Here is a 21652-nt window from a genome sequence, read left to right as displayed (position 1 = left end):
CGTTTGAATGTCTGTCTGTGTTTATTCATAGGCAATTAAAATGCTGTTACAAATGCATCGCAATTTTTCATGAGAACAGTATATGAAGTTCCAAGTGAAATCTGATTTCTATTGATTAATTAAAGCTATAATGAGATCCTCAGATTATATCTTTATTTGACTAAATTTGACTGGTATCTTGCAAATCAGCTAAGAGCAAAGTAATTGGGTGGGTCCATCATAAATAAATAATTTAAAGGTGGAGCGTTTTTTTTTTTTTTTTTTTACCAAGGTTCTCAATAGTGTAGTAGCGCTGTTTGTAATCCACTTTGATGGTTTGAGCGTGGGGACTTCCAATGCCATAGCCAATGGTGTAACCACGCACAACAATATCTTGGTTCTCTGGCGGCGTCCAGCTCACTACAATGCTGTTAATCAGAGGCCGGACGTGCAGAGAGCTGGGCTGGTCGGGCACACGAGATTCTGGTGAGGGGAAACCACCATCCGTCAGTTAAATTCTGAAAAAGACACTAGAAACTCCATTCAGCACAAACTGAGTTCAGTAGATGCTTTTACCATCCAGGTCACTCTCAAATGTCTCTGCCGTGGTCCAATCGGTGGCTGGTCCTGTGCCGTTCACTGTCATTGCCGACACCCGGAAAGAGTACTCCGTCCCACGCTCCAGACCTAGAGTCAACACAAGCAAGATTCAAAGGCTGGATATTTAGACTGAGCTGTAAAGTAGCAATGAAAACCACATTCACCTTCCTTCTCAGACCCCATTTTATTCTTGAAACCCCACTTGGCTTGTCAAGTGGGGTTTAAAGTTGCAGACAATAAAAATTTTGAAGGCACAGGTATTCTTAACAGATGCCCAAAACATCTGGTCACAATTTAAGGAGAAAATCTGTACTTCTGCTTTGTGAAGGGTCAAGTGAAGTTTTCTGTGGGGCAATTAACTCTCTTTTCCACTCGATATTGTGGCAGTGACAGATTCATTTTTCACCTCTGGTTAAGAGTGGTTCACTATTAGTTGAGTAACAGCGGCTAGCTCAAAAGTATACCACAACAAAAAGAGAAAAAAGAGTTGAGAGAAAACTTTGGGAGTCCTAGATGTGCTCATATTTTAAAGCTTTGCCTCTTTCAGAAGAGGCGTTTCACTGCCGGGTGCCAGCTTTTCTATTCATAAAAGAGAGGAATGCTTGCTGTATTAATTTGCTGTAAAAATTTTTCATCATCATCATATTGTCTCATAGCAGGCTACATGCTAATCCTGTAGTCTTTTCTCTCTCTACCCACTATTCTGAGACCCCTTGGTGGTAGCTTCTGAAGACTGCCTACCCAGTCAAGCCTCCAAGGCTACAACATCTCCCTCTAAATGCTTTTGAACCAACAAACACTCCTCTGTTTCAACCCCCCAGAATTTCTGGGGGGAAAAAAATAAATCATGTTTAAAGTGTATATTCTCTTTGATGCAGCACACAGCATGAGGTCGGGCCACTTGAAAGCTGCTGAGACAACATCTAATATTAATCACCATTGCTGCGCGTTTGTGTGGTGATATTGTGCATATTTTGGGCGTAGCTGCGGGTAATGTTTGGGTATTGTAAAGCATGTGATTCCACCTCAGTGATGAAATCGAGACTCTGATTAAATAAACAGATGTACAGCCAGACTAGCTCCAAACAGAGACAACAACTCAGACACACCAGCAGGATGGCACGATTAAGATTTAAAATATTGCAACATATCAGAAATATGTGACTGATGAAATAGAGTCTGCCGGCATAAAAGCTTTAGAAAGCCAAGGGATTGCAGGGCAAAACTGGGGGTTTCTTTTAAGCATGTAGTTTAATTCCTAGATCCGTTGTGTTACAGTCATGTTCATCAGTTATATCAAAATGCCTGAAGTTACAGAGGTATTTAAGCCTGTCTATGCTCTTCATTGTACTGCTGCCTTCAAGCTATGTCCTGGGCCAAAGGCAGAAATGTGCATTTATTATCTATTCACTCTCTGCAGCCCTGTTCACCCCAAGTAAACCAAGTGGACAGCTCTAAATCGAAGTGTGAACACACACCAAGACATATTGAGGACACATCGGGATACAGCCACGCAGGCCTCATTTGGAAGAATCCAGGGTAGTGTGAAATGTTAGAACATCCCCAACACCACAAGGAAATCTTCAATGCGTCTTCAATTTATAACGACAATGTCTCCTCTCCATCCATGTATTTGTCCTCTCTCAATGTTCCTTTTCTGCAGCCACAGCTTTCATGCATTATGAATCTTTCCGTTTCTTTTTCACAGCCATCAAGGTTTACTTTCCATAACTCCAAGGCATCAGCTTCACCTACTTATCCCATGCAGGCTGGAGCCTGTCTCAGCTGATTCTGTCCATCTCAGCGAGTCAAACGTTGCCCACAGACAAAACCCAGATAACAGCAGGGTGAAATACAAACAAATGTTCAATCGAGATGCATCTAAAATGCCTTTTGATTTCCAGTGTGACCTGTGATCATCTTCTACTGGGTTTGAAGCAGACACAGCCTGGATGTACATGATTTTCTGTTCATAGGTACACAGGATAGGTTTTAACAACATAGCTCCTGAATGTCTTTCCATACACCATTAAACACACACCCACCAGCTGGAGATCAATGAAAAGTCGTTCTACAGAAGTGCAATGGGAGAAAACGACATTGGTAGATGTGATTTTGATTTGAGTTTTACCAATAAACTAAAGCACCTCTGGGCAGTCCTGGAATATCGCGAACACCTCAGACTGATGATTTATTCTGTCATTGGCTACATCGGATGTGTTAACTGCTTGATCATGGTCCATTACCGTCAATGAGCTTGCTGAGCTGGGTGCCTCCGGTGGTCTCGGCTGCCTCGCTCCTCCGGGATCCTTTCCGGTATCGGATCTTGTAGCCTGTGATCTCCCCATTCTGGGCATTAAGGGGAGGGGGCTGCCAGCGAAGCATGATGCTCTGGGGGGGGCAGCACAATAATCAGATGATACGAACCATCATATTTATCACACGAGGGACCATCTGCTTTTGGGCCTCCAGCTGCAAAAGGTGACCCCGTAGTTTAGCAGGTAGCACCTCACATTTCAACAAACCTTGGCTTTGGCAAGTTGTGTTATGGCAACTTGGCAGGCTTACTGGTTTGTTTGGCAGAAACACCTCATCTTAACTTTCCCTCCCCTCCATCTGACAGCGGTGAAAATGGGAAGAACCCACAAAAACAAACAACCCTCTGGGCATGAGCAATACTTTGCTGGTTGACATATGAGGAAGAAATAAACACATGAATATTAGCGGGAGATAGTGTGTGTGTGTGTGTGTGTGTGTGTGGGGTCGGTTTAACCCTGCAGAGACAGAGACAAAGAAATGAAAACAGGACTTTTGCTTGTGGGCATACACTGCACTGCTGTGGGATTCACGCATCTGAGTTTTTGTGTGTGCGGTTAAAGAGATAGGTTGGGGGTAGCTCAGCGTGGGAGAAGAGTTAATTAACGCTTCCCCACTGTCACACTGAAGCACAAAAGCATGAATCCATGTACAGGGCACACACACACGCACGCGTGCGCACACACACACACGATCCTCCTTAGCTGAGCTGAGGGAATTACACAAATTAAATTTGTGTTAAGTGTGTTCAATTATTTTCCGTTTTCTTATTACACAATCAGCAGCAACTTGTTCTGTGTTGCTTTTTTCCCCCCCTTCCCCCCGAACCATGAAAACATTAAAAACAACACTGACTTTTGGAACATCACGAAAGAAAGTGAGGCGCCAGATGCCAAGAGAAAAAATAAGATCACAAAACCATGACTTTCAAGTTTTCTTGCAGGTAAAATATGCAAGGTTCTGCTTGAAAGGACGAAGAGAAACAAGTAAAATTAAAATGTATATTCATTAGTTTCCTTTCCAGTTCCATTTGGCCGGGTACATCAAAACAGCTAATTGCATAAATGCTTGTATCTATAAATGATAGACTTAATAGCATTCAGAATTACACACAATGAAAACAAAGACAAAAAAATGAGATGACAACTTTTATAATGTTGATAATGAGAATTAAGGATGCCAGATGTTTTACAGTTTCAAATTCCTTTGTCTGGATCTAACTGGGGAGACAGCTGGTTCAGAAAAACAATACTGCCCTTTCTACAGTGTGAGCTATCTTTATTTTAGCTGTAACATTAGAATTAGAGTTATTTTTTTCGCTCTCCACAAATCTCTACTGAGTATCCCTCAGCATAGTTGGCCAGTTCTCATTCAAGATTTTAGTGTTTGATGAGATTTTTCTTTTATCAGTTTCTTTCTAGTTTTTTGGTTTTTTTTTTCCCTGGTCTGCATTGATAGTTAAGTCACACTCTGCAAATCGACCAAAAGCATGCTGCTATTATTACCACAGTGGGTGCCTGCAGATACCCCAAGGTTTTCCTCTGTTTGCACTTCCTGTCTCACGTGTCATAGGTGAGAAATTGTAAAATTTTATCCATCATCTGGCTGGAAGTATACAATAAATACGCATACAGCTGTGTTTGAAGATCAAATGGCTGAAAGGACAGGCATACAAGGCCAACTTCCTGTTTAATCAGAAGCCTTTTGCGTAGCCTGCATCCAACTCAGCAGCCGTATGTTGTCAAAAGCATCATGGAAGAACTGCAGTATGCTAAAGTGCAATAAATCTGATTTAACGATGACACTTGGAAAGAGTGAGACACTATCAGCTGCCATCTGTTATATTTCTCCTGTTACTTAATAAAACATGTGAACCAACATGGTGATCTGACTGACTGGGAACAGTTGGTTTATTCACTGAATTTTTATGTTGATTTTAAAGGAGTTGAACTCCGAAGCTGAGCTTGATTTCATGCTGAAATATCCATCCATTATCCCAACTGCTTATCTCTGCTGACGCTGGCCGAGGGCAGGCTACATCCTACATCCTAGACAGATCACAGGGCCAACACATACAGACAAACAACCATTAAGGCTCACATTCACATCTACAGGGAGGTCTTTGGACTGCTAGAGGAAGCCGGAGTACTCAGAAAACTCAAACAAGCACATGGGAACATGCAAATAGGACTGTGACCCTATCAAAAATCTGTTTCACCAAAAGTTTCACCAGATTTTTCCTTTTGACCTGAAAATGAATTCAACCACAGATACTCTGGTACCTTCCCTCCACTTCCATAACGTTTTTTTTTTTTGGCATCCATTTTTGTTTTGATCTTCAGACTTCTTTGCCAGATCCTTTGGAAATGGAGAGTTATACACAAGCTAAAACCTTCTGACAGGCAAGTCTCCAGGTGATGAGTGGATCGATGAAGGTTCACTCACTCTTTTACCCCGCTCGGGCTTCAGGCCTCTGAGGCAGCTTATCACATAGAGAAACAGCAGTGGCCTGGCTTGAAGGCTTCGGATCTATTCAGCTGTTCGAGCGCGTGAACATTTGATGAAGGAGCTATGAACACTGTGCACTAGTCAGCAAGCTTAGCTTCATTTGTTGCTTTTATTTTTCACCCGAAAAACTGTTTTCAACTAAACTTAAAGCTTTTAAGCTCTCAGAACACAAAAATTGAGACCATGAGTTACAAACTCATTAACCAGTGGCATCTTGTTTAGTTCAAATGATTAAGCCTCACCTTGGAGTTCTGGACCTCCAGAGTGAGGTTTTGAGGAGGGCCACTTGGTACTGTGAAGCAAAAGAAAACAGACAATATATTAAGCACAGAAAAAAAAAAAAAGCATACAGACATGTTGATCTACAGCGATCGGCTATTATTAAATGACACATTACAACTATTTGTGCTGTGCATGCACACCGTTTCTTTAACAGATCTTGGTAGAGCTCTTCATTAATCAACTGACCATCAGACAGGGTGCGGACAACAATGTCATCAGTGGAGACCCCCGGACCATGCTTGTTGTTGGCCACCACTCGGAAACTGTATTCTGTGTTCTTCTTCAGACCAGTCATGGTGTAGGACAGGCCATCTATGTCAACGTCCTGAAACAGAAGAAACAAAACATTCACAAGCCAGTTTCTTTACTCAAAACAACGAATATGACTTGACAAATATTGTACCTATTAGTCTTTGACTCAGTGTTAGATATAGCACACTGTATCTACTAGAATCTTCTTCTCATCAATTGAGGACAATTCAGTATGTAGAGACAAGATGAAAGTGAAATACGTATGTAAAGCACATATGAACATATGAATCTCAAAAACTATTTTCAAATATTTCAATGCTGAATTCAGAAATTATACTCTTTATCCGTAAAATTTTATAATAGCTGTGAAATGTCATATAAAAAAAGACCTTCCTGTTGATTCCTAACCAGTGCAATCTCTCATGTGATGTCTGCTCTCATCATTTCATCGCATTAACATATCCATTTGCAATTTTGTAAAAATGTCATCTTCCACTGAGACACAAAATTATGCCTTCTGTGATTATAACTTTTGGTTTACAAATTGGCCATGCTTGGCTCCTGCCCAATTTGCATTCAGTTCTGTGTTTGTGACATTTGGAGTAAAAAGAAAAAGTAAAAAAGTAAAAAAAAAAAAAAAAAAGAACAATTAATCTTACGTAAATCTAATCATGTTGCTAGAGCTGTCCAATCACAACCCCCGAACTCTGATCAGATGACCACATCACCCTTGAAGCGACATCATATGCTGTCCTTGGCTTTCTCCTATCCTTTAACATTTCATGTCTCTTCTGCACTGTGTCTTTCTAACTTCATCTGTTCTGTCCCTTCCCCTCACCTCTTCTTTCTCTTTGCATCCTCCCTCATCATCTCACTCGTTTTTTTTCCTACCTCATCACTGGCTCTCTTCTCTGGGGGGCTGAGGCATCATTACTCAGTGCGCTGCCTGACGTTTCATCCATTATCATATTAAAGGGTTTTTAATGCCTCACTGGCTTGCATACTGTCTGCTGAAGCTGACTCAATATCTAAGCAGTGAGATTCCCCTCTTGTGACAGAGTTAAACCTCCAGAGAAGAACTGGGTGAATCATATCTGTTTTCTTTTCACACAGTATGTGTCTTCAAGTGAGATGTGTGATGAAGAGTATGACCAAGAAGCAGCATAAAGAGTCTTTTGGCAAATGTCTTGGGATTTCTTAGAGTATCCAATCGAGTTTTCATTCAATCTACAAAACCAAGTGTCAGCCACAGAAAGTATTTCTCCATTAACAATTTTACAATGCGTTTCTGCCCAAATTCTACATTTATTCTAAGGTAATCATCATTATCTGTGTGTGTGTCACGCAGAAGTAAACATTGTAATGGAGGAAATTGGTCTGAAAAGAACATCAGCATTATCTTTTGTAAAAGCATGCGAAAGCATCTTCAGATGCTACTTGATCTGATATCTGTACATTTTACATTTTTTCCGTTTTCATCTGGCTGTTTTTATTCTTATTTATTTTGTCTGGTGTTTGTGTGAAGCTCAGATCTGATTCCACACTATACTACTGCGTTATATTTACATTGTAAGCTTTGACTATCACTTATTTCAGTAGTTGCACATAAATGTTTATGTTTATACATAATGCTTATTTTTATATATTGAGCATATTTCTTATTCTCTACTCTTTGCAGTTACATTTCCATTATTGAGGAACCAACTGCAATGTAACCTCATTGTCTCTTGGGAAAATTGGTGTACAATGAAAGACATATTTTTATAACCATATACGATGATCACATCATAATGGTCAGATTGGTGTCAACTGACACCAACACCTGCTGTTTTCTGAGATACCTGGAAGTGATATGGAGATACATAATCTAATTTGGTGATACTTTAATGATGTGGATTCTTTGATAAATAGATGAATAATTTAGAGTGACTGTAGCCATCCTACCTGTTCATTGTCACCACTTTTGTCCGTATAGTATAACTTGTAGGTGAGGATCTCTCCGTTGCCAGTGAGAGGTTTGTCCCAGCTCAGAGAGACGGAGGTTGGTGTGTTCGATACAGCTTGCAAGTTAGGAGCTGGGCCAGGCACTTGGACTGATGAGAAAAATAAAGCGAGAGAGAAATTAAACTTTTAAATCTGAGCACTTGGTTCATTTTGTTTACACCCTTATGAAAGGAATTCATCGCAGTAGCTTGCAGTTATTGATGCCAAAATCAAATTCTTGGCTACTTCAAGCTGCATTTCCTTATGGTAACGAGAGTTTAGCAGCTCATTGGAGACCAATCTGTCCCTGCTGAACGAGGCTGACAGCCATCTTGACTTTCTTCACACGACACACAAACTGATGGTGTATTTGTCTGCATCTTGCATTTCACCATCATCTGCCTCTAGATCATATCCAGTATAGTTGACAGTTTATTTCATTGTGCCTAGTTAGTCAAGATAGGGGGCAGGATTAGACACAGCATATTAGAGTGTGTCTGTGTATCAGCTTTGTGGTTGCTAGACAGCTTTATTTGTAAGATAAGCAAAAAAGGGCAGATATGTCCATCTGGAATATTTAGCAGAAGGGTCTATCTTAAATCAAATACTTAAATAATTAGTCAATGTGGCATACTTAGAGTGAAGATGATCTAACAACCTCTTATATGTGTGTGTGTATATAAATATATATATTAATGGGAATTTGGTACTCTATATCCCCAGAAAATAGGTGATTATGGATAAATAGGGCTAGAATTCCTACCTCAATATTCATCTGTTGCAAATGTGAATGCAATTTAATATTTAATGTTATGCTGGAGGTCAGATGTAACCAAGGGAAACCACGTATAATGTTTGTAGCTATGCTGTACACTTAACACTCATATATACACATATATAGACACGTGTATATATACAGTGACATCTCCTGTCTCCTTTTGTCTCTTTATTGTGCCATGTTGGATTTACAATGAAATGAAAACTACAAGGTCTGTATTTCTGTGTGATACAAATCCTGTAAGCCTTAGCTGCAGGCATTCATGACAGAACACATTTGTTTTTGCACACAAGTGCGAGAGGTTGCTTGTGTGCGTTGGGACGGTGTGTTAAGGCCGTCTCTGAGGAGAAGTGATACGGGTCAGCCCTCTGTGCACACGTCTGGCACTCAAGATGCAGGTCAACAATTTAAGCTTCAAGTCATTGAAAGTAAACACATGACAGAGATGTAGTGCACAGGTACAGCCCGCCCTCACTGCTATCCCCATGGGTGGCTTGGCTCCTGCTGGTAAGCACTGAGGCGTAGTGTGTGTCGTTCTGTCTGCCCTCCAACCAAGGACACAGGTGGAAAGACAATAGCTGACCTAGAAAACGACAGTAACGGAGCTGGAGCTGAGCCAAGAGGTGAGGGGACATCCACCCTGATGGTGTGATGAGGGAACTCCCCTTCATAGTGTTTTCAAATAGGGGTGAGTCAGAGATTTTGAGGAGCATCAGTGAGGGACTTGCACACCCAAACACAAAGCGAAAAGAGGAAGAAGAGGATGAGAACCACTTTGGCCCCCTCTCCTCTCAATGACTCTTCTGTGTCCTCCAGTCAAATGTTGTAATGAGCTTCAGATTGGATGAGGGATATATTCCAGAAAGCTAATTCCAAACATCCTTCACTTCAGTAGCCAAGCAGCGCACACGCACGCGCGCACACACACACACACACACACACGGCACATGTTGGTGAGTAAACAAGAAGCGGCTTACAAGAAAAGACTGCCTCTCTCTGCTCTGCTGTTGGGTGGTCTGCCTTAACTCACAGCACTACATAGGTACCTCTATGTGTGTTTGGGGAGGGGGAAGGTTGCTGTTTGAAGTGAGCATATGCTGTATGTCAGTGAATATTTGTTTGTGTGAATGTTTATTTGTGCATTTATGCGCTCCTTTTGAGTGCATCCTGTTAGCCTGAGTATGCCAGTGTGAGCACAGTTCCAAAAAACTGGCTAAAGCTTGTTTTGTGTGCCTTGTTTACTGTGTACATATAAATCAATGTCTGTGAATGTTGTTTGTTTACGCATGTGTCTTTACCTTCAGCCTGGGTGGCCACTTTGAGCGCTGTAGAGCTCTCTCCCTGGCCGTTGCTGTTATGGGCCACAACCCTGAAGCGATATTTGGTGTCTGGCATGAGATTCTGGATGGTGACCTGCATCTCCCCTGGATGGCTGGTATTCACTACTCGCTCCCTTATGTGGACAAACACAGATGAGTACCACAACAGTTTATGAGTTCAGCGTGTCCCTTTGTTTAATTTCAGGTTGTAGTAATCAAATATTTAATGAATTGTTGGAGACAAAAGTTATACAACATATGCCTGTATGTTGTAGTTCTCACGGATAGAAATACATAAATTTCTGGTGCATTAAATCACTTTCTATTAGTTGTAGTATTGATCAATATTTTTGTGAATGCTTTCATCCACTGGTAGCTGAGTTAGGGCCAAATACCATGTGTGTACAAAAAGCAGGTCAGCCTCCACTGTAACTTCTTGTTGCAGTGGTTAGGGTTAGAGTCTTTCCTGTTTGCTACTACTCTTCTCTCTTTGCCATTCCCATCAGACAATAAAGGCACAAAATGGCAAAAAGGGATTTTTTTTTTTAACTATACTTTTCTTTATCAGCTAATCGTTTAGTATAAAAGACATAAAGAAAATTTTCAGAACTCAATCTGACATCTGTCACTTGCTCCCCCGCCTTCTCTTTTATTTTGATAAAAAATTTGAGGAGGAGAAAAGACTAAAAGCATTTTCCCTTTTTGTTAAATGAAATTATTTTCAAGTTAATCCAATAAATTAACTAATCTTTCTACAGCTGGTTCCAGACAAAGCAATGAGTGCACAACTGCAGTGATTTGTGTAAACACGCTCATTTATACAAATACAGTAATGCTTGCTTTCACACGTAAAGCTCCAGCACAAGGTAGAACATGTCACTTTCTGAAACTTGCTTAGAGATATTTTAAGATGAATTTCAGTGGAAACATGAAAAGGACAATCGTTGCTTCCTGAATTTCCTTCTCACTCACTGGCAGTAAATATTTCACACAAGAAGCTGCAGAGGATTTATAAAAAGGCTGCTTGAAAAAATGGAATTACAGTGTTTGAACAGATTTTTTTGTTTATACTTCAATATTAAAAATGTAATCTTTTAGGGGAGGATGTTTGTTTTAATTAATGAACACTTACAGTAAAGATAAGAGCTTAACTGTGTTAATTAGATATTCTCAGAGTGGTCTAGGACTCCCGCACGGGGCTGTGTAGGTTTATTAGTACTTTGCTGATGCAAAGAGCAATGTGTGTATTTATTCCCTTAGGGCTGTACTACAGCCTGGTGTGTGTCGTACCTGCTCGTGCCATCTTGGCTGTAGAACACAGAGTAGGTTAACTCGTCTCCGTGAGGTTCGGCCGGTGGGCGCCAGGTGAGCTTGATGAAGCGTGTGGAAACCAGTGAAGCCACAACATCTCTGGGGGCAGAGGGGGTGGGCCCTGACGGACTGGCTACACCTCCGGAGCCTGGCGTTACATGGTCAGTAGTGTTAGGAGTCAGTGAGGGGGGAGGGATAGAGGGCAGGACAACGTCTTTGGGTCGGGAGGAGGCAGGAGAGGTAGGAAGGGAGGGAGGGAGGGAGGGGCAGCAGACAGCGGCAGTGTTGAGGGTGAGGTGGGGTGGGGGGTGGGTGCAGGGTTTGGGTGGGGAGGCAATATCGCACAGGGGTGTTTGACAGGAACAGGTCAAGTAGGAGAGGTCAGGAGTGAAAATGGAAATGACAGTGAAACGAAAGGAAGGAAGGAAACAAAAAAAAGAAGAAAAAACAAAATAACAACAACGTAACAAAAAAAGACTCTTGGCATGACAAGGAACCACAGAAATAAAACATTTCTACTGCACTCACAAAGCTGACAAATAAAAGCACAATACAGGGGGGGACTACACATGCAAGTCTACACAGAGCTCTCTAAAGTAAAGGTAGTGGGAGCAGAACATTACATCATACATGTAACTTTCATGGTCGGCTTTCCTGCCAATCATTTATGATTAAAAATGATTGGTTTGCATTTTTGTGACATTTTTGTTCACTAAAAACTGGCTAGTTATCAATGTAAAACAAAGGAGGGTGTTTTTTCATATACACACAAGAAAACAATCTATGTGTTAAGAAATTTCAATTATTGTTTTCAGACAGTATAACAACTGAAAAAAACAAACAAAACAAACAACACCCAGTCCCCAACAAAAGTTGTGTTGAGATCTTTTCTCCACTAACACACCATATAATATTTTTTAACCACTTTAGCTGTCACGTTCCACTGCCTAGCCACAAAAAATGTTTGTGATTGTGAGTTGTTTTTTTTTTTTTTCCCCCATCTTGGAGGAACAATCTGCGGTCAGACTCTGCAAGCTCTGCTTTCCATTTGCCTGGCAAGTAGGCAAAATAAAACCAAACGGAAAGAATGTCAGCATATATGACATTCCCACTGGTTTGTAGGTCAGGGAAATTGACTGGGAGGCAAAGCAAAAACAGAAAAGGAGCACGGCAAGTGTGAAGTGCAAATAGTCTGTTATTACTAGAGAGATTGCGTTAAAATGCATAACAGCCACTGGCAACTCCATCTATTACGGAATGTAGACTAACCACTAATTTGCTTTCGCTATTTGTTTATATTTCAAATTCCAAGGGTTCACTGGCTTCTGCGGTTGAACTGATATGAAGAATTTGCTGTATTTTCTTCAGAGGAATTGCATGTTACTAACACACCTCTCTGTCTCTCACAATGTGAAAAAATGTTTGTAAAGAACAGATGCTCTGTGTCTACATGAGGATCTGAAAAGGTTTAGCTCCAGCTCCGCTATTGACTGCACAATTTAGACATGATGCTTTCTTGGAGGCTTATTTCAGCAGCTTGCATTTAAATGAAAGAGTTACTATGGAAACATTGTGCTGACTGTGAGCCTTAATTTACAAGGTACATAAGAGTGTACATAACATTCGCTCCAAGCCCCCCATTTTGATAAACTGACACGTTCATTTGGTGAAAAGCACATCAACTCATCACATACATAATATTCAGTTGCCAAAGCAAATTCCCCTTGGTTTCCACATCTATATGTTTTGGACGAATGTTCAAGAATTGAGGATTTAAATTTGAACCTAAAAATCACAGTTACATTTCAACTACAGTTGACTGGAAAAGACGCAGCAAACAATGAAGGACATGTCCTAATTCTTTCTGACTGCAGTGTAAATGACCAAATGCTCAACGATTATCTTCACTTATTGAACTACACACATACATGCGCACACACATGCACGTACAGTACACACACAAAAAAAAAGCACATCATTTTGGTGTCTAGTGATGAGGTTATAACAACCATAAGCAGGCTCCTGGGATAAACAAAAGCTTGAAACCTGTTTGTTGATGAGGGGGCACGCAGTGAGAATACACAGCAATTACTGTTTATCTTAGCATTAATACAGTCATTAAAAAAATACTAATATACTAAAACTGACAGCTCATAAGGGAAAAAAAAAAACACAAACTACACTGTACATCTAAAGATATCTGGCTGGTTGTGGAGGGACTGTATCCTGGGAAGCTGCAGTCAGGTCTTACTGTAAAGAGCCAACCAATATAGAATGGATGAAATGGTGGCTCATAGGAAGAGAGCTGGGATCAATTAACTGTTTCCTAAAATAAAAACAAAGCTCAGCCGTAAATGGAACAAAATCAATAGGAACAATGGTGGCAGGTAAAAGGTGAGTTCTGGCACAGCAGAGATATAAAGCTCTGTATAAGGGATGCTTGTTTGTAGCTGGATCGTTTCTGTAAACTAAATCAATTGGAAAAATTAACAGTTTTGGTATCTGTACAGCACAGACGGAAGTTTAACAGAAAAGACCAAGACAGGATAAAATCCACAGGAAATCAGATATTGTCCCTTAAAGCCTGCATAGAATCAGAAGATTCTGTGGAAGCATTTCTGTAAAAAAAGGTTTCAGTCACTAATATAAATGTAATGAAATTAGCTTTTTATGCTGATACTGCTGCAAGAAGGTTTAAGTGGCCCTCCTCAATAAGCGGGAGCCCACTTGACAACCTTATGTTGTGCTTCAGCTCTCAAATAAGACACCTAATTATCCCCATTTATAGAGCATTTAGAAGGTCTGACAGGAATCAGCAGACAGGTTTCCTAGAAAACCCATTTTCTTTGACCAAAGAGAGCTACATTAAAAAAGCCGGGCAACTACCCAAGTCTCCAAAAGTCTGTTTCACATTAGTCTATTGTGCACAAGTCAAGCAACTACCTGTTGACTGAGACATAACAAGTGAAGTCAAGTTTGTCCACATGCATGTGTGTATTTAGACACAAGGCTGATCCTTTTAAGATCCACAGCACCGGCTCTCCCCAGGGCTGTGTGCTGAGCCCCCTCCTGTACACCCTGCTGACATATGACTGCATGGCAAACAACCCCCGCTGTCGTATTGTTAAATTTGCGGATGACACAGCAGTGGTGGGTTGCATCAACAGTGATGAGTCCGCATACAGACAGGAAGTGCAACACCTACAGACTTGGTGCAGAGAGAACAACCTCTGCATCAATGTGACAAAAACTCTGGAGGAACAGACACGTCCCCTTCTCCCCTGCACATCGGGAAGGCCTCCAGTGTCAGGTACCTGGGCGTACATCTACCCGACGACCTCACCTGGACGCCTCCTGCCTTGTGAAGAAGGCGCCAGCAACTCTACTTTCTGAGGAGGCTGAACTGAACTTGGGAGCTCAGTCCTGACCTCATTCTACAAATGTGCAGTGAAGAGTGTTCTCTGCTCCTGCATCACAGTGTGGCATGTTTCTGCTCTAATGTAGAGAAAAAGACCCTGCACAGGGCAGTGAAAGGACAAAAGGATTGTGGGAGGCAGCCTCCCCACCACCACAGACATCTACACTGCCAGATGCAGGAAAAGGACCTCACCCACCCGGCACACTCACTGTTCACCCCCCTCCCCTCATGCCGGAGGTGGAGGAGCATCAGGAGCTGAACCACCACACTCAACAACAGCTTTTATCCACAAGCTGTTAGCCTGCTGAACTCTGTTGGTCCCCTTTAAACACACACACACACAGACTCACCCCTGCTCCCTCACCACAAACACGGACATGTGCAATATTGGCTAAATTAACTATTACTTTTTTTAAGTACTATAATACATTATTTATGAAAATAAAGTACTTTTTATTACCAAGGCACGCTTGAATATTTTTAGCTTGACCGGGCCTCAGTTCTAAATTTCATCCCCCTCTCATGTGCATGCATTTTGTTGTTTTGACAATAAAGCTTCCTTGAATCCTTCAGTATGTTTGTCTTGGTAGTTTCTATAGAAATGCTGCACAGCGGAAAAGTAATCTTTTAAGTGTGCTGTTCAGGGAGGATAAAGGGAACAGATAAAGCTGGAGTGCTGCTGTTGAGAGAAGGACTTCTCGGAGGTCAGAGGGAATTACTGAAAGTGGCACTGGAGGGAGGGCACATTGTCTCACAGACACTCTGTACCTTTGCCTGGTGTGAATCTGAGAACAAAACAGCTGAGATATATCTCCTTTTTGAAGAAGTAATGGGCACTACACTAAAGTAAAAATAACCCTGAAATCTGAGCCAGGTCTGTCAGAGTAAGGCCAGCTGCATTGTGGGATAGGCAAAGGAAGAGATATTAAAAACCATTACATGTGGTTCCCATCTTTGTACATATAGGTAATTGACATGCTGGGCAGTTTTCTGTGTCCTGACAATCTTTCTTGTCCATGCATGCCTAAGATTGTTACAGTAAGGAGGTGTCAGCTTCCCGCTGCCACTGCCAAGCTCTATTCATAGCTGATTAATAGAGTCATTAGTCTCTATGCCAGAGGTAATGAATTGCTGGCATTAAGGCTTAACGAGGAAGGTTACTCTAGATCTGCATAATGAATCTGGGGAAGCAATACACAAAACAGTTGGGACAAAGACATGCACAGCGTAGCATTCATCTTAATATTTGACTAAAGTACAAGTGATTTCCAAAATTAAAATAATTGTTCTAAAGTTCTGATGTAAGGCTCATAACAGAAACTTGCATCGTGCGTTGGGAGCTCCATAACCTTTCCCTGTCATTCCCTCATAAGCGCAGCTGTAAAGTTGTGCCAAGTGTGTTTGTTTCTTTTCGGGGGGGTCCCCCCCCCCCATGTAGTCTGAGTTCACAGATAAAAGAGCCTATACCTCACTGGCTCAGGCCGTGCAACTTCCACCAAGAGAGCTTAAATCTACTGCATGCACATATCTGCCGGAGGCACCCATAGCTCTGCACCTACAGATAGCCTTTTTCAGAGGAAATTCAGCTGGCCCTGCCAGGCGCTCATAAAATGAATTTTACTCAGGACTAGTTTCCGTGTCTAATGTGTTTCAGTAATGATGACAACATAAGAAGCAGATCCAGCACAGTGCTAATGGTCCATTACTGAGTCAATACTTTTATATGCCATAGAAAGGAAGAATGAAAAGAGCCTTAACAATATCATCCAAAAGCATGAAACAGAGCCTCCAGAAAACAAACACAAAGCAGACTGTCAATCTAAGCACGCAATCTGTCAGGTTCCACACAAACATTCAATTGATGGGGAAGCATAAGCTGTATGGTACATCTCTGGGCTTGAGGTTGAAGTGAAGTGTGATTTGAATGAAATCATACATTCTGTCTGAACAAAGATAACAGTGTGTAGATATTCTTTAACAGTGAAGGTAAAAGAAACAACAGCAGACCACTTCAACTGCTCTTGCACTTTCTGAGGGATCCAGGAGACTGCATTTGGACCTTTGAATAAACAGTTTCTAATACAGAAACCTTTTTGTCGAGGCAAATAAGACCAAAACAAGAAAATATATGTGCAGCAGTGGTAAAGGTGAGCACTGGTACAGCTAAGAGCACTGCCACACCAAAGGAATGAATAATTTTTGACAAATGTCACTAAATGATTTTTCTAGTTCATTAGGCAGATTGGTATCAGTAGATCCATGGTAAAACAGATAAGATAAAGTTCAGATAAATACCACAAGAAATCAGGTGCAATCCTTTTAAAAAATGAAAGTTGCATAACAGCACTGCAGACAAATTCAATAAAAAATAAACAGCATTCTATTAATTCAAGCCAGTAAAACATACATTTCAGTTACTGAGATAAGGATACTGAAATAAACTATTTTAACTTCTCGATTTGGACGTGGAGGCAAATGAAAAATATTTTTTTCCTTAGAGCAACTGGTTACAACTGATTGCCCTCCTCCCCAATAAAATCTTGTTCTCTTGGCTTTCTTTCAAGATAAGACTAGAAAGATGAGCAAGTCTGGCATCTCATGACATTTGAGCCGCTCCTCAATGTGCCTGTAAAGAAAACCGAGTCGAAATGAGAAAACCAATGTTTCGACAAAGTGAGAGGTAAAGAGTGAAATGTGGGAGTGGGAAAAAAAAAAAGGCTGACCGAGCACTGAGTGCTTTTTGGTTTTTGTTCTCTCTGGTTCCTCCTGAGTACCTTGTCAACACCAATAAGAAATTCAATTTTTAACACAATTTTCAACACCTGCAAAGTGCTGCACAAGCAATACAGCAACAAATGAAAAGCAATTATACAAACAATAAAAATCTGAGGCATTCATCAGCAAAGACCAAAAATGGCTTTGTGTGCAAGTAGAAATTATTAAAAGCCCTCCTCATTTCCCCGCAGGGACACTGCTTGTTAGGAATACAAGTTTCATCTTGGGACATTTCTTGCACTCTGTATTGTGTTCAGACACCTTATCACCGGCCGAAGGGAAGCTGACAGAGATACGGTGTCAGATTGCTGAAGGGTGGAGCATATCAGTAACTGCACACATTCCCTCTTGCTGTGATAATCAGAGACATTGGAGATTAAAGTGCAGCTCAAATCTCACAAAGTCTTAAACTGACAAGGTGTTTCAACTCACTGACATAATCCAGGAGGAAAAAAAAAGTCTTTGTGTCTCAAACTGATCTCCCCAAAAATTTTCAAACGGCATCTCTTTAGTATTCCTCCCTACCACTTCCTAGGGCATGTTCACCACTACTGAAAAATGTTTGAAATCTGGCACGTTCCCCGTGAGAGAAATAAGCTATTATTAATTGAAGAAATACATGGAAATCGCAAATATGTTTGAAATTTCTTCTCATTAAGTCTTTAGCAGTTGAAATACTTTCCTGGAACTTTTTTTTTTTTTTTTTTTTGAAACAGTGATGATACTGATGAGGCCAGATGGGACACATCAAAGTCAGGCGAGTCAAGAGAAATAGCTTTGAGTGGTCAGCACTTACACGTTCATGCTCAGAATGCTGAAACATGGGTGTCAAAGCTTTTGATTTTGATTCTGTGTAAGCCAACCTTTGACGAAATGTAAAAAAACAACATAAAACAGCATAACACAGCGTGTAAATGCTGTTCTAAAGGCTTTGGAGTGGCCCACAGATGTATTTATGTCTCTGCACTCCCTCAGTGCTCCTGTCACAGCAGAAAAGAAGGACACATCTGATAGATCCACGGATCTCTGGGATGCCATGTGCTGATACACTAAATACTTCTGCAGCAGGAGGGAGGTATTTGTCACTTTATCAGCCAGCGAAAAAACCTCCAGAGGCCTCTGCAAGTTCTTCTTTATCAAATAGAAACCCCTTTGACAAAAGACATTTCCTCATAAACAGCACCATTTGTTCAGGTTTAAATTTTACCTTGCTTTTCAATTCCCCCCCAAAAAAACCCCAAACAAACAAACAAAAAAACAAAACAAAACACTAATTCCCTGTGGGCCAACACAAACAAGTTGAAGGTATTTGTTTAGGATGTGTTTTGGATTGGGTTGAGGTCTGTGTTTACATCCCCTCTGGGTCCTTCGGCAATTTACTTTCTGGTAATTTGGTTTTCATAAAGTGACAGTCCCGGCTCTGGGTCCTCAAAATAAACAATGAGCAGGGAGTTTAATGCATGTGAATGTAGAAAATGCCATAGAAAGCCCAGAGGATCCCCATAACCCAGCACGTCGGGGAAAACAAACGCCCCTATTAGGAAATGACGACTGTAATTGAATGGGGTTGGGCACATCAATATTTAACTATCTCCATACATGATCCATGAGCCACTGGTGAGTTTGTTTGTGTGTGTGATTTGCTTTGTTCCTCCTAACCCCTTACTCCTAACACACATACTTGCAGTAACATGCGTGATCATGAGGCCAACAGCTGCTTGACCAGACTTGGTTTGTAAATTAAGGTGTGCTACTATTGTATACATCGTAAGCACCCCAACCCCACCACATTCCCTACTCTGACAAATCTGCATCATATGCATCATGTGCTCCACATGCTAGCTGAGGGTGGAAAGCAAGGCCTCATGGGGCTCGCCTCTGAGGCAGATCAAAACAGCCAACAATGCTGAATATCTCCAGAGCTTCTTGCCACCAATGCCCAGAACTGGAAACAAGCTTTTCTTTCTGCAGTGCCTGCCTTTGTATCTTATTACCTTAGAGGTAGACAAACACAATTCAACCTCTCCAGGGGAACAATGCAAGCCTGGGATGAAGTAATTGATTTCAGGGAAGGCTCAGTGTAACAGTGTATACATGCACTCACAATATTTCATGTACAAAGTGAGTGGAGCTGAACAACCCGAAACAGGCTGAAAAGGTCAAATAGGATGTTTGGTGAAGTGGGAGCAGCTGCATCCCCTATTCGTTGATTTACTATCACGCAGTCCAGCTAATCAAACTCCCACTAATAAAAGGGCCCCCTATAGGTTAGACCTACCAAGAGGCGGGGATCACACCACGTTAGCAGGCAGCGGGGTGCACACAACCCACTGTGAGGGTACTCCCTATTCTACTTATAGCTTATGGAAACAGGAGTTCTCAGTGGAGAGAGCAGGGCGGGTGCTAACAGGAAAAATAAAAGCTCCAGCTTTGGCGGTGCTGCTCAAAAGGTCAGCAGCCTGCAGTTAAGGGAAGGGTGTGAAGGGAAAGTGATGTTTGTGATTGGTGTGGTACTTCCAATTACCGTACCCAGAGGACTGTCACCATCCAAAAGCATCTGCTCAGCATCCTGGATTAGTTAGTGTTGGAGGTGGACAGCTTTATGTTGTGAATGTGGGCGCGTGTGAGTGAGCTGTGTGAAAACTAACGTCAGGAGAAAACGCAGTATGCACACACAGGTACAGTACGCAGTCGTGGCTAAAACTGGAGCTGATAACAAGACTGACCTTCAAAAAAAAAAAAAAAAACAAAACAACAACAATCAGTAGTGACGCGGGTACTGAAGGCTATTTATTTGAATCCCTTTTTTTGCCTTTCCTGTGTGGAACAAGAACAAAATAGGCATCCATAACATCTTTCCGTGAGCACTTAGGGGACAGACATATATAAATGAGGCAAAGGCTTTCACCACGGTTGAGTAGATACAGAACATAGAAACGTTCAGCCCATTCTGTGAGAGCCCCAGCTTGTAAACACACACACACACACACACACACACACACACACACACACACACACACACACACACACACACAGCCCTGCATCCCAGAGAGACAGTGCCACAACACAAACACTTACTCTGCCATCAGTGCTGGTTCAAACAGCAATTTGGTAAAGGCTGATTTCAGCTCTTCACTATCAATTTAGGCTGCAATGCCTCTGATCAGCTTCCTACAACCTCCAGTGTAGGAGCACATCAACCAATCACTATCACTGACATGTAGTTGATACAAATGCCAAAGATATTTTGTTTGTACGTAGTTCAGTTAAGACACTCTTTGCTCATTTTCGGGGATTCATCCCCAAATTTGAACTTCACTATATATTGCTATGGGGCAGAATTTAGTGGAATATATTAAAATGTACATATAATGATTTGTTTTCTATTTCTTTTGAATGATCACATGAATTTTGAAAAATAATTACTCCATAACTAAAACAATATTAGCATATTTGCTTTATCAACCATAACACTCAACACTGCAAGTTATGATAAGGTATTTATGATAATAGCAACCACAGCTAAACATAAACTTAACCTGTTGGAAAACAGCTAAGTTGGATTCATATAGATTTCTGTAGCAACTTTATCACAATGTTGAATCATACTGACTTCTAGTTGGTGCAAACAGCAGACTGCTCCCTTTCTCATCTTTTGTTCTGCTGCTTCACTTCAGTGGGAAGTTTATTATGACACAATATTGACTTGAGGAAATTGCAATCTGGAAAACAAACATCACTTCAAACTGCAACCTCAACATTGACCATAGAGTTAAACAAACAGCTCTCTCACAGAGGCTGAGCGTTACAAAAAGTTCATTGTTGCAGTGGATGAATTAAACCATCACACGCGTTTCATCCATCCTCTGATGCATGCAACGTCACCTCTGCAGAGCCAGTACAAAACGTGGAGTCAAGAAGAAGAAGCACAGCACTGACGTGATGAGCGCAGGCTTGAACCGGCAAGAAGGAACAATTTAGTTGGATCAATTGAGAAACGCACATTAGTTTGTGTCCCGGTGACCTCATTAAAATTCCCCACAGCAATCAACACACAATAAACAAACAAACAAACCTGCGGGACCATATGTGGGTGTGTTCCCCAGCAGTATATGACATGTTGTTTAACTA

The 21652-nt window shown here is 41.3% G+C and overlaps 1 protein-coding gene across 4 annotated transcripts in view; it reads right to left on the bottom strand.

Moving 5' to 3' along the window:
• neo1a (neogenin 1a) overlaps positions 1 to 21652 on the bottom strand; it is a 146812-nt gene that overhangs the window by 18508 nt on the left and 106652 nt on the right. For 3 of the 4 annotated variants that reach the window (XM_029497560.1, XM_029497561.1, XM_029497562.1), the window contains exons 8-15: positions 11308 to 11542; positions 9997 to 10151; positions 7882 to 8030; positions 5872 to 6010; positions 5646 to 5695; positions 2826 to 2970; positions 556 to 666; positions 268 to 462 (exon numbers count right to left, since the gene is read on the bottom strand). In XM_029497560.1, coding sequence (XP_029353420.1) covers positions 268 to 462; positions 556 to 666; positions 2826 to 2970; positions 5646 to 5695; positions 5872 to 6010; positions 7882 to 8030; positions 9997 to 10151; positions 11308 to 11542 — 1179 coding nt within the window. The remainder of the gene's footprint in view (positions 1 to 267; positions 463 to 555; positions 667 to 2825; positions 2971 to 5645; positions 5696 to 5871; positions 6011 to 7881; positions 8031 to 9996; positions 10152 to 11307; positions 11543 to 21652) is intronic. The other variant, XM_029497563.1, reaches the window with a different exon arrangement.

This window comes from Echeneis naucrates, chromosome 3 (genome assembly GCF_900963305.1).
Source record: "Echeneis naucrates chromosome 3, fEcheNa1.1, whole genome shotgun sequence".
Lineage (NCBI taxonomy): Eukaryota > Metazoa > Chordata > Actinopteri > Carangiformes > Echeneidae > Echeneis > Echeneis naucrates.
This window is presented reverse-complemented; position numbering and strand designations above follow the sequence as displayed.